This window comes from Acomys minous (assembly GCF_964271855.1).
Source record: "Acomys minous genome assembly, chromosome: 10".
Taxonomy (NCBI): domain Eukaryota; kingdom Metazoa; phylum Chordata; class Mammalia; order Rodentia; family Muridae; genus Acomys; species Acomys minous.
Genome location: NC_140491.1, coordinates 107,899,399 through 107,924,649, shown reverse-complemented (window position 1 = coordinate 107,924,649; position 25,251 = coordinate 107,899,399). Strand labels below are relative to the sequence as shown.

The following is a 25,251-nucleotide window of genomic DNA, read 5'->3' as shown; positions in this document are numbered from 1 at the left end:
TAGTTCTAGGACAGCCAGGGCTACACAAAGAACTCTCTTCAAAAAACAAAACAAACAAAAACCAAATCTGCTTTTAAAATTGCATTTCCAGTAAACGTGTATAAGCCTTCCCCTCCAATCAATATTCTCTAAACAACCTAATAATATAACATTTCTATTAAACTATGACGATAAGAAGCCACCAGTTCTTCTCTTTCAAATCAATGTCATCGTACAGTTGTATATTTTTATTATTACTACAGGTTTCCCATATTTAAATGAAGACTAGTATGGAAAGTATATTGTGATTAAAATTTCTCATTGACTCTTACCTGGGGTTAGGGATTGGGAGAGGTCTATTGTGGATGCAAGAGTGCATCTAATACTTGTCTCTGTCTCAGAATAAATCAAACTCAGGAACTTCACGACATTTTGTTCTGCTCGTCTTTGAGGGCAGTGCAGTGAGAACAGTCCTGAATTGTTGGGAATAAATAACTTCACAGCCACTTTAGAAAGTGGGCAGTTTCTTTCCGATTAAGCAGGCATCTGCACTGTGGTCCAGTAACTCGCAACTCTGCACCTTCAGTGTGTGTTCAGATGAACTTCATGTTTCTATTATTCAAGACAATGAACAGCAACTTCACTGTAGTATCCTCAGACTGGGAACAACACGTGTACTTAACAGTAATAAAGCAGGTAGATAAAGTGTGGGATCTCAGCTGGCTGGTGATGGCACATACCTGTAATCCCAGCACTTGGGAAGAGGAGGCAGGAGAATCTCGGTGAGTCCAGGACAGCCAGGGCTACACAGAGAAACCCTGCCTAGAAAAATAAAACAAAATGATGGAATTATTTTTCATATTTTATAAAAACTAAAAAAAATCATTTACTTATGTGTTTATTTGTTTGTGTTTTGTGGGAGGGGCCGTGTGTGGGTCAGAGGACAACTTGCAAAAGATGCTTTTCTCCCCTCAAATGTGGGCTCTGCAAATCAAACTCGGGCTCAGGCTTGGTGGCAAGTTCTTTTACTTGTGGGACCATCTTGCTGGCCCAAATGCTGGGATCTTTGTATTGTAGATGTCATAGAGTAAAATACACAGAGTAGCATAGAGAGTGGCAGGGATTGGCTGCAGACAGGGGAGAAAAGCTACTGCAGAGATATAATAGTCTGTATGCTTCTTATGGGGCAAGTTATGTGTATGCATATGTACAAAATTCATCAAACTGAACATCTAGGATATTTGCATTTTAAATCTTTGTTAATTCTGCCTCAATTTAAAATAATTTTAAAAAGAAATGTTTCTGTCAAGTCTGTGTAAATATACAGTCATGCGTGGCATAGCAATGGAGACATTATGGGGAAAGTGTAGCTAGGCAATTTCATTGCGTGCAAACATAGAATATATTTCTACAAACTGCAGTATCTATGATGTCAGTAGGCAATATAATCCTATGTGCAGATGGGTAACTTCCATGAAGAAAAGATACTGCCTTTGGCTAGCATAATGTCTGATTTGTGGTATTAACAGTACATGAGAGTGTAGCTAAAAATTCTCAGTGCATCATGAATATTTTCTAGTACCGCTTATGGTTGCTGTGTTGTAGTATATAAAGGTATTATATTTATTCAAGTCCTCTAGTGTTTTTCTTTTTTACTTTTTCTCTTTTAAAAAGAAACAAAGTATACGGAATAATGTCATGCAGCCATTCAAGAAAATGTATTGCCCTTAACTCCAGGTAATACTGTGGATTGTGGCTGTTTCCATCTTTACCAATTAGACATGCAATGCCTCGTTATTTTTATTATTGTTTATTGAACCACAGTAGAGGGACGGCACATTTAGTGACTATATGATGAATTAGAAGATGGAAACCTGTTGTATGCCTCCACTGGGGAGAAAAAATTAAAATTGATTTAAGTTCATTACATAGCATTTCTCATTTGTTATTATTATTTTCTGATAAATTTGAGCAGAAATGTTACCTAAAGAGAAAATACTCAAGAATATTCATTTAATTGTAATATGTCAATACAGCTCTTTTTTTTTTTCAATTGCTTTTCAGTTGAATTAGGAAGAGACAGTGTGATGGGGTAGTTGTGCTGGCTAGTTTTATGTCAGCTTGCCACAAACTAGACTCACATAGGAAGAGGGAACCTCACTCAAGAAAGTGTCCCCCCCAGATTGGCCTGTAAGCCAGCTTGTGGTGCACTTTCTGAGATTGCTATTGGAGGAACCAGCTCGCTGTGCAAGGTCCCAACCCTGGCTGGTGGCCCTGGGTGCTAAATGAAAACAGCCTGAGCAAGCATAGGGAGCCAGCCGGTAACAGCACGGCTCCTGACCTGTGCCTCAGGGCCTGCTTCTAGCTTGCTACCCTGAGCTTCTGCCCTGACTGTCCTCGGTGATGGAGCCGTGCTGGGGAACTATAAGCTAAAATGAGCCCGTGTTGCTCTGAGGTTGTAGTGTTTTGTCACAGCAATAGAAACGCTAAGGCGGTGGTGGAATGAAGGCTCCGCACCAACAGTGGGAAGCAGCATAGGATGTCTGAGCCCATTCTTCATGTGCAGACTCGAGTAGCAGATGGTCCTGAGTCCTGAGTCATGGTAGCACAGAGCAAAATCAAGTATACTTCCTATTTAATTGTCCCTCTTGTATGGTATTTGTAACTCTGGGCTGTGTTTTGAAGCTTTTTAGAAGTGCCAAGGGTATTATTTAGCAATATTTGGTTTTATTTTTGTTTTTCAATATATGGTTTCTCTGTGTAACAAAGCCCTGGCTGTCCTAGACTTGCTTTGTCGATGCGGCTGCTCACAGAGATCCACTTGCCTCTGCCTCTCAAGTGTTGGGGTTAAAAGCAGGTGCCTCCATGTCTGGCCATTTAGCAATATTTTAATTTTAATTTAATTATTTCTATGCTCACATATAAAGAGAAGGTTTTATGACATTTTCACACATGTGTCATTATATACTTCTTTCTTGTTCACCCCTTCCCTCATTGTAGTGGGTTGAATGAAAATGGCCCCCATAGGCTCATATCTTTGTGTCCTTAGTCCACAGTAGAAGAACTGTTTAGAAAGGATTAAGAGGTGTGCCCTTGTTGGAAGAGATGTGACACTGGAGGTGGGCTTTCGTTTCAAACCCCACACCAGGTCTTGTCTCTCTGTTGCTTGTGGATCGGGATGTAAAGTCTCATGCCTGTTTGCTTCCTGCCATGGTGATAATGGACTAACCCTCTGATATGTGAGCCATCCTCCAGTTAGGTGCTTCCTTTTTATAAGAGTTGCCTTAGTCTGGTGTCTGTTCACAGCAATAGAACAGTGTCTGACGGTAACCGTCACACCTACCCTTGCTTCCTTCCTCCCCCAGGCAGCCTCCCTTCGCCTTCCATGTCACATGGGTTCCAGTGCCCTCTTTTACGATATCCTCATTCCTTCTCCTAGTGCCCTTTCCACGCTCCCATACCCTTATATACCTATAAATTTATATATACATAGACATTTAAATCTAGATCCCACATAATGTCGGGGAAATGCACAGTATTTGTCCTTCTAAGTCTTGCTTATTTTATGTAGTCCTCTTTTTTTGTTGTGGTTTAGTTTGGTTTGGTTTGGTTTTTTGGTTTTTGGTTTTGGTTCTTTGAGATTGAGACAGGGCTTCTCTGTGTAGCCTTGGCTGTCTTGGACTCACTTTGTAGATCAGGCTGGCCTCGAACTCACAGCGATCCGCCTGCCTCTGCCTGTGTGAATGCTGGGATTACTGGCGTGTGTCACCGTGCCTGACATAATCCTCTCTTCATCTGTTTTCCTGCAACTGTCATGATTTCATTTTTCTTTAAGGCTGGAAAAAAACACCACTGCGTATATGTACCACATTTTCTTATCCATTCACCTGCTAATGGACATGAAAGCTTGCTCTATTCCTCAGCAACTGTGAACAGCGCTGCAGTAAACATGGATACGTAGTATTTCTGTGGCGTGTTAACTGAGAGTTTTTCAGCATACCTGGGTTATAAGGTCAGTTTTAGTTGTTGTCCTTGTTGACTTTGGTAGTGGCTACAAGAATTTGCATTCCTATTCACAGTGAATAAAGGCACTCCTTTCCCATATCACCAACAGTTATTGTTTGTTGCCCTGTTGTTAGCCAATCATTGTGTGTTGAGATGGAATTTTAAAGCTTATATTCCCTAATGTATACTTTTTAAAGTATTTATTGGCTATTTGTATTTTGTCTCTATTTGATTCATTCACCATTTTTAGTTGACTGTTGCTGGTTAATATTTTTAGTTTATGTGTGTGTGCGCTGGGGTGGGAGTTGGGAGAGAGAGACAGAGATATGGCCTCCCTCTGTAGCCCTGGCTGACTGGGAACACACCATTTAGACCAGATGGTCCTCAAACTCACAGAGATCTGCCTGCTTCTGCCTCTCCAATTCTGGCATTAAAGGTGTATGCCACCACTCTTGGCCTAGTGCGAGAGCTGTTTATAGATTCTGGATACTAATTTCCTCTCAGTTGGATCATTGGCAAAGGTGTTTTGTTGGTTGGTTGGTTGGTTAGTTTGGCTTTGCCTATTCTGTAGGCTCTCTCTTCGCTCTTAAGATTGTTTCCTTTGCTACACAGAAGCCTTTTAACTTTATACAGTCCCACTCACCTTTTGGAATTAAGTCCTGTAAGAGTTCTTTTCAGAAAGTCTTTGCCTAGATCATGAGATGTTAGCATGTTTTTTCTAACACAGTGTCTGTCAGCCTTGATTTCATCTTTAGGTCTACTCCATGAAATTCATAGTCACATTGTGACTAGAGGATGTGAGTAAGTGGGGTCATAAGATGGGCTCTTGTTAGAATAAGGAACCATCTTCTGGCTCATGACCAGCTTTAGGAAAAGGACAGAACATTCATTTTATCTTTCCTTTGGGCATTCCTTACTATTCCTGGCCCCATAAAATTCTAGTTTATTATTTAATTGTTGCTGTTTTAAAATTTTCTAACCTCAATGTTGTAACTATGTCATTGAAAAGATCATTAAATATGTTAGACTCCCGCCAAAAACAAAACAAAACAAAACCCATTGTGCTCTATCTCCCGTCATTTTGCCTCAGTTACCTCACTTCCTCTGTCTTAAACTTAGCATGCTCTTTTGCGATTTCTTGTTTGCTTGTTTGTTTCTCCCTACTCCCTACATTCCTGTCTCAAAGTTGCATTCACCAAGGTCTGACATAATGTTTATTTACTATACATAATTGTTCAACATATATTCCTACAGTCAGTGTGCCAGAAGTTCTCTCCTTTTCAGCCACCTTCCTTTCTACACAGATTCACTAGGCAAGATCTCTTACCTGCTTTAAGCTGCTTCCCACTTGTTACTTGTGGGCAGTCTAACAGTCGGTTAGCTCTCCGGTGACTAGAGCGCCCACTCACTCACAACTGATCGGAGGCTAGCATTTGAAAGAACACTTTCACAGATGATGCCTACAAAGGTAGGTGCTATTTTTGTTACAGGGGATTAAACTGAGTGTTCAGAAAGCTCAAATGGTGTTCCTAGGATCCCATAGTTACTGTGTAGTTGAACTGTAGCTTAGCTGGCACTGGCCTTACTTGAGATCTGTGGTGTTCTTATTGTGCTGTTCTGTCTCCACAGGAAGTCCAACACAGAATCATAGTGTGGGCCTCCTATAGCTTCTTTTTATCTTTTCTCTAATTTTTAGATCAGATTTGGCTTACTTTCAGAGTTTTAGAGTTTTTTAAAGGTGTGTGTATGTGTATCATACACATATAATTCACACACACAATATTCTCCCTTTTAGGGTACAGTTTATTGGTTTTGGGGGTTGTTCTCACAGCTTATCACCATCAGAACAGTTTGGGTGTAGTGTGAAGAAGTTCATGCCCACTAACAAGCAGATCCCGTTGCTGCCTTCACCACGGATCTACGCAGCCACTCGTCTACAGCTGCCTATTTGAATTAAGCCTATTTCATGTTATTCAGATCATACATTATGTGGCTTATTTTAGCATAATGTTTCAGTCAGTATTCACCCATATTGTTGGATGCATTAAGATAATTCACTTTTCTCTTTTGACTAAGTAATATTGTTTTGCATGGATATACCACTTACTGTTTGTTTTTCGTGCTTCTGTTTGTAGCCTCCTCCTAGCTGTGAAGAAGTGTCTCGTGAAGGTTTTAATTTATGTTCTTCTAATATCTAGTGTTCATCATCTTTTCATGTGCTTATTGTTGTTTGTATGTCCTCCTTGGAGAATATCTATTCAGTCTTCTGCCTGTGTTTGTTTAGGTTCTGTCTTTTTATTGTATTATAACAATAAAATTTCTTTGTATATTACTAGCACTGTACTTCTTTAAAAAAAAATGGTTGGGGCGGGGGAGCAATTTGTGGCAACAAAGCTGAAAATAATTTTATCCTATATAAGGTCTTACCATAATTGGAAATTTTCTTATAGCTAACAGGATTTTTAGCCTCAGTGTATAAATATGGGCTTCATAACTCATGACAACTGTAATTATAGAACTGATCTATAAGTAATATTTAAAATTGGAGTATAAAATTGCAAACAACATACACATTCAGTAGTGACTCCCACACACCAGAGAGCAAAGTTTTATAAATTCTTATTTCTATAGATCATAACTTTAGATACTTTTTAAAACCCTGGATTTCACAGATGTGGACAAACTGTTTTGAGAAACACTTCTCTTAAGTCTCAAAATTTGCTTTTCTGGGATCTACTAATGATCAACACAAATCTTCACTTAGTAACTGTGGGTGTGGAGGAAGCCCTGAGTGAATTTGTACTGTTGAGATGGGCATGGTCATTGCAAGGACCATCACCTCAGGCCCATAGGAAACCGGCAAAGCATCCCCCGTTCCCCACAAGACGGAGTGAAGTGACAGAGCTTTACTTAGGGGTCTGAATATGGGTGTTGATACAGAAAATGGCCACTATAGCTTTCTTCCTCTGAATGTTTACAGAGACTGCTCCTACCAAGATTAGCTAAGCTTCGTTACTTGATCCAGCTTTATACCATAAGCCCTCCTCCTCCTTATTTCTCTGTATGTAATAATCCCACCTTTGTGTTTAGCTATATGCAGTAACCCCCTTCCTACTATACATATCACTAACGGTATAGAATAAACACCCTGAGCCTCTGGGAGGCTGCGGTTTCTCCATCCAATAAGCTCAGTCCACTGACCCCAGCTTTCCTGTGCATGTGCCTGTCTTTTCTTTATTCCTTCAGTCCCCCAGCCCACCACATCACTGGAGCCATGCAAAGCATACAGCAGGTAACCATGAAGGAGGTTAAGAAGTATCCGAGGGAGCCAGTTGGCCACACACCATTAATCCCAGCACTCAAGAGACAGAGGCAAGTGGATCTTTGTGAGTTCGAGGCCAGCCTGGTGTACAGAGTGGGTTCCAAGACAGCCAGGGTTACACAGAGAAACACTGTCTCAAAACAAAACAGAACAAATAAAAAAACCCAAATGAACAAAAGAAATATCCTAGGTTTGAGCTATTCATTCTGATACACACACAGTGAAACTTGATAAGATTAGTAACTTGATTCAAACCACAGTTGTAAACTGGGAATGAATTTGACCCTGTTACTCTATAGTTTTATGTTGTTGTCGTTTTTAAGTTTGAATTTTTTCTTTTGTTTCAGGTTTTGTGGATTCTTTGTTTGTTTGTTTTTGTTTTTCTGTGTAGTCTTGGCTGTCTGGGACTCACTTTGTAGACCAGACTGGCCTCAAACTCAGAGATCCGCTTGTCTCTGCCTCCTGAGTGCCAGGATTAGGGCATGCGCCACTATCACCCAGCCTATTCTACTTTTTTCAGATAAAAGGAAAACATCTTTTTTATTGTTAAGTCATAAGGAGGCAAAAATTATAGGATAAGACTTAACAAAACTACCAAGGAAATTAAAGGCAATAAACAGAACTCAGGGGCAGGGCAGTTATGAGTCAGTGAGCACAAGGAGGAATTTGGAACAAGGTAAATAATGGGATAAGATTTCTGATTTTCTTTGTTTCGAAACAGGGTTTCTCTGTGTAGCCTTGGCTGTCCTGGACTCACTTTGTAGACCACGCTGGCCTAGAACTCACGGAGATCTGCCTGCCTCTGCCTCCCGAGTGCTGGGATTAGAGTCAAGCACCACCACCGCCCGGTGATTTCTGAATCTCAAGCTTGAACGACACATCACCATTGGCATTGTCTCTTTGTCCTCTCCTTGCTTGTCCCGGACCAGCTCCAGCTAGTTGCTTTTTCCCTGTCTTTGTCATCACATCCTTTCCATCTTCAGGTTCATCTTGTCTTCACAGAGGTACTACTTTGCTCTTTTCTGACATTTTTCTTCTTCATCTCAGTCGAGATGAGGATGATGAGTCTCTGTTTCTCTATATGTGTTTTACTTCCCCCAGGCTCTCCAGTGAAGAATCTGTTTTTTTGTTTTGTCTGGACCAGCTTAGTCTTAGTGACCTGAAGGTTGCTGTTTTCAACTTTCCAGACTTGGAAGAAGATCCTCATTATCCACTCTTAGGATTGAATAACTTTGGCCCCTCGTGAGGTGTCCCCATACACACTGGCATTCATAAGGTGCCATAGCATAAGTGAGGTACTTGTGCAAAGCACCTAGACAGTTATGCATAATAATCCCATTAAAAGTCATAGTTCAGTCAAAAGCAGTATGTCTCTGCTGTGGGTCTTCGCACAACTGCTTTTCCTTGCTTCATATTTGTCTCTACAGCTGGACTAGTATCTAAAACACTGTTTCACCGGCCTGAGCATTTCTCCTAAACTTACTGGCCAAAGGGCAAAGCTGAAAAATAAACCTACCTCCAGTGGTTAGTCCCATTATAGCTTACTATTTCTAAACATTAGTTTTGCAGAAGACAGGAGAACAGAATCTATAGAAATCATATGTCCTTTTAGCTGCTCATGTGTGTGCATGTGCTCATGTGCGTGTAAACGCAGTTGAATATACCAGGGCATTTACTATGGAAGTCAGAGTAAGATGTATCCTGCTCAGTCGCTCTCCTGCCTTATTCCCTTGAGGAAGAATCTTTCCCTGAACCTGGAGCTCACAGTTTATGGTTTGGCTGTATCTATACCCTCCTCCCCCAGTGTAGACACATGGCTTTACATGGGTGCTGGGGATCCAAACTCAGGTATCTATGCTTGAACAGAGAGTATGTTCATCAGCAGAGCTTTCTCCCCAGCTTTTACTTTAGTTGTAAAGAATAAGAAAGTTGAATTTAATTCATTTCTATTCATTGGTCCACTTAACATTTATTGAACCTCTCCTTATGATAGGCACTTTTCCAAGTGGTATTGGAGATGATTGATAAAATATTCAAAAATTTCCTGGTTCTAGGAACTGGAAAAATAGATCCAACAATGTTGAGTATAAGAATAAATTATCAAAAAAAAAGAATAAATTATCAAGGGCATAACATAAGTGCTGTTAAAAGAAGGAAGCCGCGGTGTGGGAGTAGAGAGTAACAGAACAGGCAAGGGAGCCTCTTTAAAAAGATGCTGAAAAGTGCACTTGAGCAGAAATGGGAGGGAAGGGCTTGAAGATCTCAGTGCTGGCTCCTTCCAGGCAGATGCCTAGCACAACAGAGTGGTCCATCTGAAGAAGGTCATTCATCAGTGAACTTTGGAACGCTTGAACAAGAGTTCTGTTTTCAAATGAGATCTTACTCAGAAGCCCAAAGTACAAAGTCAAGTAGCTCTGATTGACGTACAAGGGAGGGGGGAGGTCCCAAACCTCAGGGCCCCTTCCCCCATTGCTCTCCCTTCCTTTCTCCTCCTAGAACCTATTTTCAGGAAACTCAGAATAGGTTAATGGTTGGTAACCTAGACCATTTTATAGCTGGGTGAACTAAAATGTTAAGTAGCCATCCGGAGCCACTCAACTATTTAGAAGTTGAGTAACCCTTAATCAAAATGCTTGAGACCCAAAGTCTCAAAGTGTTAGATTTTAGAGTTTTTTCAGATGTGTTAAGTTTGAACAAACTTTGTATAAAATGATTAAACATTCCCAACTCAAATCTGAAAGTGCTCATCATGCTGAAACTTTCTGAGGATCATGAAAGTCAAAAAGTTTGGGTGTTAAAGCTGGATAACACCCAGCCTGAGCTACCCATAAAGAGTATTTGAGCATCCACTGTGTGCCTGGGATCGTGCTTAGGAGTGTTCTGTGGAGGTGGCAGGGCACAAAGACTCAGTTGTAATCTTAGGTTTTCTCTAACCTGACCTGGTGATATAGGTCTGTGATCTTAGCTACTTAGTAGGCCAAGGCAGGAAAATTGTAAGTTCAGGACTGCCTGGGCAACTTAATAAGACCATATATTTTTTTAAAAAGCTTTAAATATAACTCAGTGGCAAATTGCATGTTTATTTAGTGCAATGAGGTCTCGCATTCAATTCCTACTATGGGTGTGGGGTATACACCTGTAATCCCAGCACTTGGGAGGGGAAGATCACAAGTTTGAGGCCAACATGCTGAATAGCAAGACCTTGCCCCCTTCAACTGTTTTTGGGTTTTTTTTTGTTTTTTTTGGTTTTTTTTTTAATACTAGGAGACAAGAAAGGAGTCAAAATAAGCAGCTTATAATATAAGTAGAATTTTATGCTAGCTCTTATCCATATGGAAGCTTGTTGAAAGGAGGAATGCCTTAAAGAATACATTGGAAAAAACAAAACAACAACAAAGAATACAATGAAGTTTCCCTGTTTAAGAGATACTATAGTTGCTTAATAAGGGTAATTCCCCAGGAAGCAGCAGGATTGGGGTGCTGCCTGACACACATAACAAGGACAGCCCTGACACATAGGAAGCCCTGAGAGGGTTGATTCAGGGTTACTGTGCTGTCATCAAGATGAAGCATGGCATCTTCCCCCTTCACTCAGTCAGTACCTGCTAGTGTACCAGTGGCATGCTCCAAGTGATGACCCCATGAATATCTTGAAACCACATCCTGAAGCCCCCTGGTAGGCTTTCCCAGGCCATTGTCTGTCTGCTAGGAAATCAGAGCTCTGATTGGCTCTAGTTGATTTGAATTTACCCTGATGTTTTCTTTCTGTTTGCTTACTAGCTGCAAGGAACTTTTAAAAATTATGTGTAGGTGTGTGTGCCTACATATCAGTATGTGCAGGTGTGTGCAAGTGCCCTTGGAAGCCAGTGGCTTTAGATCCCCTAAAACTGGGGTTACAGGTGGATGTGAGCCACATGATATGGATGCTGGGAGCCAAACTCCAGTTCTCTGGAAGAGCAGAAAATCTCTTATCCACAGAACCATCTCTTTAGCCCAAATAACTTTTTTTTCAATGTAGCCTTTTTCCTTAACAAAGAAACTATTTTCAGACATTGACTACAAGGCCATTCACATTTTTATTTTGTTGAAGGATAGCTGAATCCTGGAGTCAGGGTGAACCCAAAGCTTAGGGTAAGCGAATCCCAATTTTCCTTCTTTGCTTTTATAGTTAACCACTTGTCCTAACACCTTTCATTTCTTTGAATTTTGTAAGAGTCTTCCAGTTGTTAGTAGAGAAAAAGGCCCATTTATTATGCTTGAAAAAGGAATCAAAGTGGACTTTAATTTGCTGCAAAATTAATGCCTATTTCTCTAGAATTTGTTGGTTTTCATTAACATTCACAAGCACAACCTTAGGGTGGCTGCAGTAATTTGTAGCAATATTCCTTTCATTTTACCAAACAAAATCACTTTGGCTGAAATCGCTCCAAATAGAATCTGGACCAAAAAACTAATGTACTACAGATGATTTTCCAGGTATTGAGGCTCATGGGAGACAAAAGGCATAATTGTGTCTTAACAAAGTACAGGCTGATGTCCTTAGCCATGTGTCTGAATTAGGTCATCATTTTAACTGTGAATCTGAAACTTGCTTTATATGACATGAGATTCAGACAGAATGTTTTTCTTAGATTTCTTGAAGTTCCAGTGACTTTTTCTGTTTTGGTTTTGAACCTAGGAGACATGTCATCAGGAATTCACCTGCCATTTTTGTGCTGTGTTAGTGTAGAGCAGCCTCTCCTCTTGCTCTGCAATCATCTCATATATTTCATTGAATGCTCTGATGTTCAAAGTCCTTAGTTTCAGTGCTCCTGAAAATGTAGTATGTGCACACATGATGCAGGGCCTTATTAGAAGGCAAGCTCTCCTCCCCCGATGGTGCTCAGTAATAGAGTTAGAGCTGGAGTGTCACAGTTGTCCTTGTTTCCCCTACGGCCCCATGAAGTCAGGCCACCAAACCCCTGTGACAGCAGGAGGCTGTCTGTGGGGAGATTTCAGTTTTCAGACACTATGTAGACTTCTGCACACTAGTCAAAGATAGAGTTCACTTTCTTGTTGTGTTTTTTTTCCTTCCACCCTATTTTTTTAAACTACAGAGTTACTTTTATTTTTCATTTTTTTCAATACTAAGGAGAAACCAAGCATTGTACCACTGAGACACATACTTTTCTTTTGAGATAGGCATTCACTCTGTTGCCTAGGTTGGCCCTGAACTTAACAGTCCCCCTGCCTCTGCTGAGTAGCTGGGATTACAGGCCTGTGCCACCAGGCCCAGTAACACACTTCCTCAGTAGCTTTCAGTCAGAGAATGCTTACCAATAGAGTCATACTTTAGTAATTCTACTTAGATAGGAAATTTGGAAAAGTTAATGTTGGAATTTTGAGAACTAACTCTGACTTTAAAAAGTCATAAGTTGTCATAAATACATGACATATTTCAAGTCTATATATTGTTTATGGTATAAATTTGATTGCAGGCCTAGTACAAGTTGTTGTCATTTGTTTAAAAAATAATCATTAGGAAAAGACCATTATTTTTCATTAATGGCTCTTATCATTTACTGATTTTAGAACAACAATAAGACAGCCTTCATTTGCAGTGGTCCTGTCTGGGAAATGAAAAAGAGGGAGTCCTGTCTTGAAGGCATTCTTTGGGACTCGGAGGTTTGTAGTAGGAGAGTAAAGCTGCAGGGAAGGAGAGGTAAAATGACACAGTGTTTACCAATGCCTGGATTGGTGGCACCGTACTGTAGAAACGCAGGGAGGGGGCCGCCTCCCTGACAACACTGCCTGGTGGGGACTACATCACTGCACTCTCGTTTTGTAAATGGCAGCATTTTTCAGGTATTGACCAACAGAAGCAGGATGTTATCTTTTTCTTAAAAGACTGAAGTTCATACACACACAAACTACATAATGTAATGGTTCTGAACCTTCCTAACACTGCAACCCTTTGTCTCATGTTATGGTGACACCAGCACCCACCCACCCCAGCCATAAAATTACTTTCATTGCTACTCTGTGAGTTCCAGGACAGCTTGGTCTACCAGAGTCCAGGACAGCCAAACCTCTGTTACAGAGAAACCCTGTCTCAAGAAAAAAGAAAAGAGAAGGAAGGAAGGCAGACAGGTAAGCAAGCAACCAGAGAGCTAGAGAGATAGTTCAGTGGTTAAGGGCATTTGTTCTTGCAGAGGACCTGGGCTTAGTTCCCAGCATCCACTTGGTGACTCACAGCCATCGTAACTCCAGTTCCAGGGGCTTCCTACATCCTCTTCTGACCTCCACAAGCACCAGGTACACACATGGTTTGTGTGCATGCATACAGACAGACAGACAGACATCAAGCAAAACACTGATACACCTATCCAAGGAGTCTTTTTCTTAGAAGAATAAAAACGATACTGTGGATGCATTTCACCCCAAGGAGCAGCAGACTCCCTCAGAACATGACTGCTGGATATAAAAAGTAATTTGGAAGAATTTTTATGTTGAAGGGAACAATTTATTAAACAACAATACCCCCTCCCCCAAATTAAAGCAGATAATGTAGTTCAGTGGTGGAATACCTTCATAATTGAGCAAGGGCTCTGCGTTCAGTGCCCAGCACCACCAACTACTTACAAACAAACAAGCAAACAAACAACCCCTAATAGTTAGGTAAAGAAGTAGAAACAATATAAAAACCTAGGGGAAAAGTCAGATTTTAGAATCTGAATTTTCAACACAGAAATAAGATAAAACTATAAGGTAGGAGATAAATTTTAGATCTTTTTTGGAGGCTTAATGCCCATTTAATTCTAGAGAGCTTAGTCTGCTAGGAATCCGACAGGGTGCGGCCTGGTGGTTTATCTCCAGGCCCCGCCCTTTTAGGCTCAAAACTAGCTGCCCCTTCACTGTCACTTACTGTGTCATGCCTGCCAGGGAAAAATACTGGGGACTGCAGCACTTTCCTTTGTCATCCAAGATTTTGAAGAAATGAAACCATTTGGGCTTCTTATCAAGAAAGTTGCGTCTCTGGAATAATGTGCTTGTGTAAATTTGTAGCCCAAGTGCTATGGTAGTTTTCACAGTTTGAACTCTGAAAGCCTTCTGCCCTTACTCGTGTTTGCTTCCCTCCCCACCATCATGCCATGTGACATTCTGTGACAATCTCAATGTCACTGTCTTGGTCACCAGCAATTGGACAGCTTTCTTGAGATATTTCATTGTTTAGGCACTTTGCCATTGTGCTTGGAAATGTGTTTGAGTAGTGACAACTGAGCTCAACGTTGAGTTTTCCAGGTCCATCAGGTACCAATAGCTCACATTTTCTAGATGGCTGGCTGTAGTTTGGGGCACAGATTGCATCAAGAGAATAGACATTTCTTTCTGCAGAAGGTCGCTATGGGGTTCAGACTTGTGATCTTAGCCTCATTATCACACCTTTAAAACCATCAGACCTAGTAGGCATATTATATGTATTTTTATCTGTAATCAAATTTAGTTTAACTTTTCAATTGCCCAAGGTTTATTTCAAATATGCAGTTAAAAATCACTTTGGGACATTTCTCACTTTTGTTTGTAATGAAAGTCACAAAAGTAAAGCAGGCAGCCAAAGAACCTAAGTCACTTTTCATCTTCCCTGTGTTGTCTGTGACAGTGAAAGTCACAAAAGTGAAGCTGGCAGGAAAAGAGCCAAACTCACTTTACGGAGAGTGTGACGGTACCTTTTTCTTCATGAGGCTGTAGCAGGTCTGATGTCAGTCACTTTAGAGGCCTTTAGACCTCAGTCCTCATTTACTGCTAAGATGTGCCCGCTCTGCTTCTGCATTATGAAGATCATCTGTCAACACTTTGAGAGAGTCCCCTTTGTTATTAAGCGTGTGATGCTCTACACTGTCAGGGTTTTTGCCAATTATAGTTAAGGTACAATGGTGTACTCACCAGATCAAAGTCTTACATCGGCGGTAGAGGAATGATTTGTAAGTCTTTATTCATCTGAATTGTACAGTGGAACACCTGAGGAATGCAAATAATCCCTCTGAGGGCTTTGCAGCAAGGGCTGTGAAAATGATAGGATAGAACTATTGTTACTCTGAATTGATGTTTTAGCCAAAGTAATTATTTCTTATCTTGTTTCCTAACAGTTTAGCTTCATTAGTTATGTTGACCACACTTATGAGACAGATGTATGACATTTTCCATTATTCTAGCATATGGGTTTGTTCTGTTTCCCTTTCAGTGAAGCTGTATTTGGTGTGCTTTTTAAAATGACGTATTTGACTCTAATTTGTATAATAAAAGTCTGTTACTAAGCCATTAATGATAATATTTTAATATAGAAGTTTGAATATTTTGTCTATAAAGTAACTTAAAATGGCATGATGTTATTATATGCAAAATTACCTATTTAATCCTCTTTTTGCTTTCTTATATCCTTCATAATTTTCCATGAGAATATACTAAGTTTTTATCATGATTTAAGGCTATATACTTTATTCCAAAATAAATCCTAGGATTTAGTATTTTTTTAGGATGTAAATTAAAGGATACAAATACTATGATCAAAAGTCACTAATAACATATTAAATATGTTACTAACTTTGTATGATAAACATGTGCAGACTCTTGTGTGAATTTCTGGTTCTTTTTCTATCCTGAACCCTGTGCAACTGGCCATACTTTTTTTTTTTTTTTCTTCCCTTGTTGTTTGCCTTTTGGGTGGTCTTTTTTTTTTTTTTTTTTTTTTTTTAATGTTTGTTTGGTTTTGGTTTTGGGTTGGTTTCTCTGTGTAGCCCTGGATATGGCCTTCCAGGAACTTGCTCTGTAGACCAGGCTGGCCTCAAACCCAGAGATCTGCCTGCCTCTGCCTCCCAAAGTGCTGGGTTTATGGCTTGCACTACCGTCATTGAGTTATACTCTTAACTTTCTTAAGATTTGAGTTTTGATGGATATGGTCTTTAGTTCTTCCTTCTCTTTGCCTTTAAAAGTAGCATGTACATTGATTATTTAACAGATCTCTTCTGCAGTATTTTGCCATAGTGCCTATTAAACTTGAATCAAAATTTAGGAGACTGGGGCCAGTCAGATGGCTCAGTAGGTAAAAGTGCTTATTGCCTGATGGCCTGAGTTCAGTCCCTGGAGCCTACGTGTTGGAAGGAGAGACTGACTCCTCCTGCAAGTCTGTGTGCACAGATAAAGCTAAATGTAAAATATAGGATATTGATAGGATGGCCTAAGACCTCAGTTACTTACAGATTTATCATCAGACCTGGGTAAAACCATAGACTCATAGGAGAATATTTTATGATTATCTGCAAAGATGACAATGTTACCTGTTTACTGTCTGTATTATTTTCCTTGGTTCTTTATAATATAATATGTACTATTATTGTTTCCGTTTCTGCAAATGAGGAAACAGGTACCTACGCAGGAATAAGAAACTGAGTAGAACCTTTTAATTATATTTGATACCTTTATTTCACATAAATTCTAATTACTACTTTTCCAAAAATACTCACTTTAGAAGGAAAAAGACTCAACTAGTATGTTTCCTAATGGATTTGGCTTTCTATAACTTTTGTGATTAAAGGAATTTATTTCTTCTGTTTTTCTATTCATGATGCTATAAAAATTTGGATTTATAAGAGCAGCATGTACCCAATTGACTATATTTATAAATCTGTATTTTTGCATTTTTGTTATTGTTGTTGTTGCTAATGTTAGCAGAAACCTCTCGAAACCAAATGGCAGCTGTTGGTTCTGTTCATTCAGGAAGGAACTAACTCTGTCAGTAGATGTCTGGGTGAGGCTTCAGAGATACCACAAAATTAGTTGGCATTTCTAAGTGTGATTCCTGTATAAGCAACTTGATGAGTTCTCTTTTCTAAAACTTATTTTGTAAAAGACATTAATATTATAAAATAGTCTTAATCAGGTATTAATACTGAAAAAATTCAGTTTAACTTTTAAAAGTTGATACTATTTGTAATATGGCTCCTATAGGTAATATGCTAAAATAAAACATGACAATAGAAAATTCTAGCATATACCTGAAAAAACTGCTGCCTGCTAATGCCTTGACCTTGGAAAGCTATACACAAAAAGATGGCATCATAAAACCGTGCAGTTCCTATGAATATGTATGTGCTACTTGATAATAATGAATGTGGTACAGTCATGCATGCACTACAAGATAATGTTGTGCCCTCTTTTGTCTACAGGTTGATAAAAATTAAAGAGTGGGTGGACAAGTATGACCCAGGCGCCTTGGTCATTCCTTTTAGTGGGGCCTTGGAACTCAAGTTGCAAGAATTGAGTGCTGAGGAGAGACAGAAGTATCTGGAAGCGAACATGACACAAAGGTTAATTAGCATTCATTTTCCCTACACTTTATTATCAACTATTTCCTTGCAGTAATTTAATTGCTTGCGCTGATAGAATAATAAATGACAGAGTAATTACCATTATAAAGAGGGAATCTTCTCCTTTCTTTACCATGAGACAGAGTGAAAAGATTTATTTTAAATTAAGTTTTTAACTGTCATCTGTCATCTCCGTACAGTGTTTTAATTATAACATAGGTATTAGTTATGTATATTTTTGAGGAGGGATGATCGCCAAAACTCTTTCGTCATATTCAGTGGGGGAGGGGAAAGGGTGAATCACTTGCCATGATTTTTTTCTGAGTAACAATAATATATTGTTAGACGATTGGGTTTCAATCAAATAATTTTGCTTTCATGGCTCCAGTTCTGGGAATAATTAATATTAGGTGAAAATAGTCATAGGATGGGAAGATATAATTTTTCTCTTTTAGTAGTAAACAGTTCAAAAAATGCTTCAGGCTAATACAATTAAAACCAATTTTAGAAGGGGTGTTTTAAGAAATAGCTCCTGCTGTCTGACCTCTTCAAGTGTGCTATGAAAGATGAATGGTCACTTCCTAATATCTTTACCATTATCTGCTTGGATGAATAATTTTAGTTCGAGACGGATCCCTGGCAGAGTCAACTTAAATGTTGAGTGAATTTGTTTCATTCTATTTCAGTGCTTTGCCAAAGATCATTAAGGCTGGGTTTGCAGCGCTCCAACTAGAATACTTCTTCACTGCAGGCCCCGATGAAGTGCGTGCATGGACCGTCAGGGTAAGAGTCATACGTATTCATCAGCGCCATCCAGTTCCACACTATTGAATTCAGATTGATATCACTGACTTTGAAGTTTGTCATGGTGGCGGTTAGCTAGTCATTACAGATGAGGTTTTTGTCCAGGATAACTTTAATTATTTGTGAGCTGCTGAACAGTGAAAGTGGAGCGGCATTGATTGAGGCAGGTAACAATTGATTCTGCCTATTACATAGTCTGAATTTCTTCATCCTGTAGAATCTGTCTACCCTCCTCCTGTGGTCAGAGATAAGACGCACCAGTATTGTGCTTGCTTAATCTGTGTGACTGGGTTTGTCTGCAGTGAAATTGATGTTGCTTTTCATTTTGTAGTCGCTAAGTTTGTTGGGTTGCGTGTGGTGCTTTCCTCCCTTGCTCTGCTCGGATTACATTTTCAGCAATAAAAGCTATATGACATCATTATGCTCCTCATAGATACACAGTGGGGCTCAAAAAGCTGCGCTCAATGTGTAATAATTCATGCCTTCCTATCGATTTCATAGAAGTGATGTTTATTTTTACTGTTACATGTTCAACTTCTTCAAGAATGTGATATATATTTTAAACATTAGTATAGACTGAATATGACTAGGGAGAATAACTCATTTGTTCCGAGAGGACAATAGACTGAAATATAATGGTTTGCTTTTGAATGCAAATACATTGTAATATAGTAGTTCTTATTGAAAAAATATTTTGAAATATTTGCAGTCCTAAATTTTGAGTTACAGAATATAAAAAGGTCGGAATTTTTAGATTCAGTGTCTCAGTAGGTCTTGTATTGTTCTGTTTAAAATGCATGTTTTGTTATAATCTCAGTGCTGTTTGATTTGCACTTTCAGTGCTGCTGTTACAACGTGTTTTTCCTTAGTGTGGCTGGAAGCATGGAGCTGCTCAGCACAATGTTAGATAAGCCTTATGAATTCGAGACTCACTCTTCCTTTTACTCTCCCCCTTTGTAAGAAGAAAAATGTTCGATTGACTTCTAACAAGGTCCTTTTATATAAACTTTAAAAATAATGTCAAAGCAATTCCAAGTTGTTAAACAAATTGCCAGTGTTTATTGTTACTATATATTTTAAAGATGTATCTTAAAGCCTTAAAACTTGAAGCTGAAGTGTGTGAAGCGGGTTTGAAATGTGCGAGCGGGCTGTCCTAAGGCGGATCGCTAGTCCCCGTGACTTAATGTGCTCAGACACTCAGTCAGGTCAGCATCAGTGAGTAGCCACATTAACCCAATACATCTTTTATTATAAAAACTGTGCTCTATAGTGTCAGACCCCTTATCACTTTAACATGCTTTATTAAGCAGCCTGTAGGTCACCATTATTTCTCAGATTTTTTTCTGTGGTTGTGTGTGTCTGGAATGTATGTTCTTGTAATTTAACATACGAGGTAATTACAAGACATTTCTCTTTCCATCTTGACTTGAATTTCCTTCATGATGGCTAGAGGCTGGCTATATTATGCAAAATGTTTTTTAAAACATTTTAACATTTCTTGATTATTTCAAAATTATTTGCTGACCTTAGCTTATCTGATTTGCTAGAAATGTCTGAAATTGACCCTTTATATATTGATTTTTATATGTTTACATGAGCTGAGATTTTAAGGGCTTTTATCTTTTTTAAACCTTTGATAATTCAACTTGAAAGTTACTTTAAAATCTTTATTTTTTTTTTTCCACTGTGAAGAGTAGAAAATCGAAATAAAACCCACACCAAGCCAAGCCACTGCATCTAAATCAATAAAACTGTAGATGACTGTTAGGAAAAACAAAGCTCTGAGCTGTACCTCTGTAACACCTGCTGATCTGTCTGTGTTCAGTCTGCTGCACAGGCAGTGTCCACTGATGAAAACACACTAATTGTATAGTAGACATCCGAACTGGTATTAAACTTAAGTTTGAGTTGAGCCAACTGCAGATCAGAGAAAAGAAACTCAATGCTTACAGTCGGTCATTTTAAATGAAATTACTTTTCTCTGGTCCTTTTCAAAGAAAGGAACGAAGTCTCCTCAGGCTGCAGGAAAGATTCACACAGATTTTGAAAAGGGATTCATTATGGCTGAAGTAATGAAATATGAAGACTTTAAAGAGGAGGGTTCTGAAAATGCAGTCAAGGTAAGAAATGATTTTTTTACTTGCAAATTTCATAATGTTAGCACTCATGTGGAGATACCCATGATAAGCAATAGCTGTCTTTAAACTGTATGCTGTCAGCCTCTTAGAGTTAGCGTTGTTGTCCACCGACTAGGAGCAATCCATGTTCCCGTGCTTTCAAGTCAGTTTTAAATGGCTGTATACAGTGTGGTTTTCCTCTAACTGAAAATAAAAATAAACCTTAAGTCACATAAATACAAATATTTTGTTCACTATTAGCTAATGGAAAAGTTATAGTAATCTATCTGAGCATATGAACTAGAAATCGTAGTATGGTGCCCACTTAGGTAAATCCTGCTGGTACTGAAACTTACAGGCTTCCTTTTTTTTTTTTTTTTTTTTTTTTTTTTTTAGATCTTTGGGAATTTGATTTGCTTTTTCAACACTAGAGGGCAGGTCCAAAATTGTGCTTTATTTTTAACAAATAACTATAATTTGATTTCCAGATCCTCATAGTGAAGCAGTGTTAAATATAAATACTAAATGATTTTTGATGTAAGTTCTATTACAAAATTCATTTTTCTAGCTTGTTTGAGTCTTCATGAAGAAACATATTAATATCTAATTAGCAGGCAGTTCACCTCACTAAAAGTTTTCCTTGTAGGAAGCTTCTTTTACTTGAAGACTGTTTTAGGAAATGTTGAGAGATTCAAACAAGACTCTTATTTTGACTATTTCGTAATTTGAAAGGAATGTAAAAGGTATTTAAGTTTGGTTTATTCTTACCAGTATTAATAAAGCATATTAAACAGGAGGGCTTTGATAGGACTGTTGGATCCAAAAATCTTCATAGAATTCGTTCAGTATTGAGAGCCATTTTGATTTACCCAAAAAAAAAAAAAGGTAACAGTTTGCAATTAAACAAAGCCATTAATTCCACTGTCATCTGTAGTGATATAGATAAGCATGCAAATATTGAGGGTGACTTTTGTCAAGAATACTAATTAGACTTGAATATCTGATTTTTTGGTCAACATGTTATATCACGTTATCATATATTTCTTTTCATATAAAAGATCAAAATGAAGGTATTTTCTATGTCTAGGATTCAGACGGAAGCTTCCTTTTCATACTTACATATGCTAAGTCAGTATTTGCCAACCCTTACTGGATGTTGTTATGATAAACTTAAGATAACATGAATTTGAATACTTTAACAATTCAGAAACTATAATAAACAGTACAATGTTTCCTGCTTATAATGATATGTTAGGCTGAGCACTTTATATCATAAATTAGAAAAAATGGGCTTCTGGCTTTTCCACTTAGAATACCACTAAATATCTCATGTGTTTTTAAACTTCCAAAACTAACATTTAGATTTTGAGCTCTGAATAAATGAAGAATTTATGAGCTACTTTAATTTAATTTCCTTATTCAACAGTGTTCAGTTGTACATGATAAGGAAGTTTGAGCTTGCAAACAAGACTCTCTCCCTCCCTCCCTACCCCCCCCACTTCTCTCTCTCTCTCTCTCTCTCTCTCTCTCTCTCTCTCTCTCTCTCTCTCTCTCTCTCTGTGTGTGTGTGTGTGTGTGTGTGTGTGTGTGTGTGTATTCCTACCACGATGCAGCACAGCTAATTCAGTGCAGTGCTGCTGTGAACTATATACTGAATAGCTCTCTGGGCTTTGTAGTCTACAGGGATATCGCACTATTAGCAATCATATCTGCTTAGGCAAAGCTGCCTTCTACAGATGGCTGCTTTCAAGTGCAAATGAACTGGTTAGACGTGTCTTGTTTAATACATACTCAAGATTCACAAATGGGTATTGATTTTTTTTCAACCAGTGTTTCTGATAGGAGTGGAAATGGATTAAATGGTCTCTAGAGAATTTAAAGAAACACTGTCACTATTAATAGTAAACTTCAGTGTAGCAAAGTATATAAACTTAGACTAATATGTCATGTCAATGTGTATTTCATTTAACTTGTCTGTATAGTTTTATAATAGTGAGCCTTAGATTCTAGAAGTAAGTACCATATGGCTTTCAATGTATCATATCTTTACAAAAATCATGTGAATATTTATTTAGTATGCCTTTTAGAATGATAGAGTACATTGTCTTTTTAAAGGTAAACTTCATGTTAATAGCATATTGCTAGTAGGCAAAATCCTTTGTGTTGTACACTATCAAAAATATGCTTATAAAGGATCTTCAGTCTGGTTTGTTGATTTAAGCCTCAGATGTATGATTTTTGCTAGTGTTTTTATAATTGTGTTTTATATAACTGATAATTTATAATTTCACTTGGCTTTGAACTTTCTTTCAATATTTTCAAAGAGAAGTAGTAATCTTACATTAGACAAATTTTTCATGTTCTCAAGAAATTCTAACAGAAGGAAAACACTTTAGAGATTTTTTTTCCCCAAAAGATCCTCAGGTACCCATTGTTGAGTGGCTGGCGCTGGGGCAAGAGGAGCCTGATGATTGTGTGAGTGTTAGTGTGAGTGCTGAGGGGCCTGATGATTGTGTGAGTGTTAGTGTGAGTGCTGAGGGGCCTGATGATAGTGTTAGTGTGAGTGCTGAGGGGCCTGATGATTGTGTGAGTGTTAGTGTGAGTGCTGAGGGGCCTGATGATTGTGTGAGTGTTAGTGTGAGTGCTGAGGAGCCTGATGATTGTGTGAGTGTTAGTGTGAGTGCTGAGGAGCCTGATGATTGTGTGAGTGTTAATGTGAGTGCTGAGGAGCCTGATGATTGTGTGAGTATTAGTGTGAGTGCGGAGGGGCCTGATGATTGTGTGAATATTAGTGTGAGTGCTGAGGGGCCTGATGATTGTGTGAGTGTTAATGTGAGTGCTGAGGAGCCTGATGATTGTGTGAGTATTAGTGTGAGTGCGGAGGGGCCTGATGATTGTGTGAATATTAGTGTGAGTGCTGAGGGGCCTGATGATTGTGTGAGTGTTAATGTGAGTGCTGAGGAGCCTGATGATTGTGTGAGTGTTAGTGTGAGTGCTGAGGAGCCTGATGATTGTGTGAGTGTTAGTGTGAGTGCTGAGGAGCCTGATGATTGTGTGAGTGTTAGTGTGAGTGCTGAGGGGCCTGATGATTGTGTGAGTGCTAGTGTGAGTGCTGAGGGGCCTGATGATTGTGTGAGTGTTAATGTGAGTGCTGAGGAGCCTGATGATTGTGTGAGTATTAGTGTGAGTGCGGAGGGGCCTGATGATTGTGTGAATATTAGTGTGAGTGCTGAGGGGCCTGATGATTGTGTGAGTGTTAGTGTGAGTGCTGAGGAGCCTGATGATTGTGTGAGTGTTAGTGTGAGTGCTGAGGAGCCTGATGATTGTGTGAGTGTTAGTGTGAGTGCTGAGGAGCCTGATGATTGTGTGAGTGTTAGTGTGAGTGCTGAGGGGCCTGATGATTGTGTGAGTGCTAGTGTGAGTGCTGAGGGGCCTGATGATTGTGTGAGTGTTAGTGTGAGTGCTGAGGGGCCTGATGATTATGTGAGTGTTAGTGTGAGTGCTGAGGAACCTGATGATTGTGTGAGTGTTAGTGTGAGTGCTGAGGAGCCTGATGATTGTGTGAGTGTTAGTGTGAGTGCTGAGGAGCCTGATGATTGTGTGAGTGTTAGTGTGAGTGCTGAGGGGCCTGATGATTGTGTGAGTGTTAGTGTGAGTGCTGAGGGGCCTGATGATTGTGTGAGTGCTAGTGTGAGTGCTGAGGGGCCTGATGATTGTGTGAGTGTTAGTGTGAGTGCTGAGGGGCCTGATGATTGTGTGAGTGTTAGTGTGAGTGCTGAGGGGCCTGATGATTGTGTGAGTGTTAGTGTGAGTGCTGAGGAGCCTGATGATTGTGTGAGTGTTAGTGTGAGTGCTGAGGGGCCTGATGATTGTGTGAGTGTTAGTGTGAGTGCTGAGGGGCCTGATGATTGTGTGAGTGTTAGTGTGAGTGCTGAGGAACCTGATGATTGTGTGAGTGTTAGTGTGAGTGCTGAGGGGCCTGATGATTGTGTGAGTGTTAGTGTGAGTGCTGAGGGGCCTGATGATTGTGTGAGTGTTAGTGTGAGTGCTGAGGGGCCTGATGATTGTGTGAGTGTTAATGTGAGTGCTGAGGGGCCTGATGGTTGTGTGAGTGTTAGTGTGAGTGCTGAGGGGCCTGATGATTGTGTGAGTGTTAGTGTGAGTGCTGAGGGGCCTGATGATTGTGTGAGTGTTAATGTGAGTGCTGAGGGGCCTGATGGTTGTGTGAGTGTTAGTGTGAGTGCTGAGGGGCCTGATGATTGTGTGAGTGTTAGTGTGAGTGCTGAGGGGCCTGATGATTGTGTGAGTGTTAGTGTGAGTGCTGAGGGGCCTGATGATTGTGTGAGTGTTAATGTGAGTGCTGAGGGGCCTGATGGTTGTGTGAGTGTTAGTGTGAGTGCTGAGGGGCCTGATGATTGTGTGAGTGTTAGTGTGAGTGCTGAGGGGCCTGATGGTTGTGTGAGTGTTAGTGTGAGTGCTGAGGGGCCTGATGGTTGTGTGAGTGTTAGTGTGAGTGCTGAGGGGCCTGATGATTGTGTGAGTGTTAGTGTGAGTGCTGAGGGGCCTGATGATTGTGTGAGTGTTAGTGTGAGTGCTGAGGGGCCTGATGGTTGTGTGAGTGTTAGTGTGAGTGCTGAGGGGCCTGAAGTGTGTGCTGTGCTGGGGTGGGGGGGGGGATGCA

General features: G+C 39.6%; 1 protein-coding gene across 1 annotated transcript in view; it reads left to right on the top strand.

The window, feature by feature from the left end:
* Window positions 1-25,251, top strand: part of OLA1 (Obg like ATPase 1) — a 113,375-nt gene that overhangs the window by 86,845 nt on the left and 1,279 nt on the right. Inside the window, exons 8-10 of the mRNA XM_084799493.1 lie at window positions 17,509-17,649; window positions 18,336-18,432; window positions 20,451-20,573. Of these exons, the coding sequence (XP_084655619.1) occupies window positions 17,509-17,649; window positions 18,336-18,432; window positions 20,451-20,573 (361 nt within the window). The remainder of the gene's footprint in view (window positions 1-17,508; window positions 17,650-18,335; window positions 18,433-20,450; window positions 20,574-25,251) is intronic.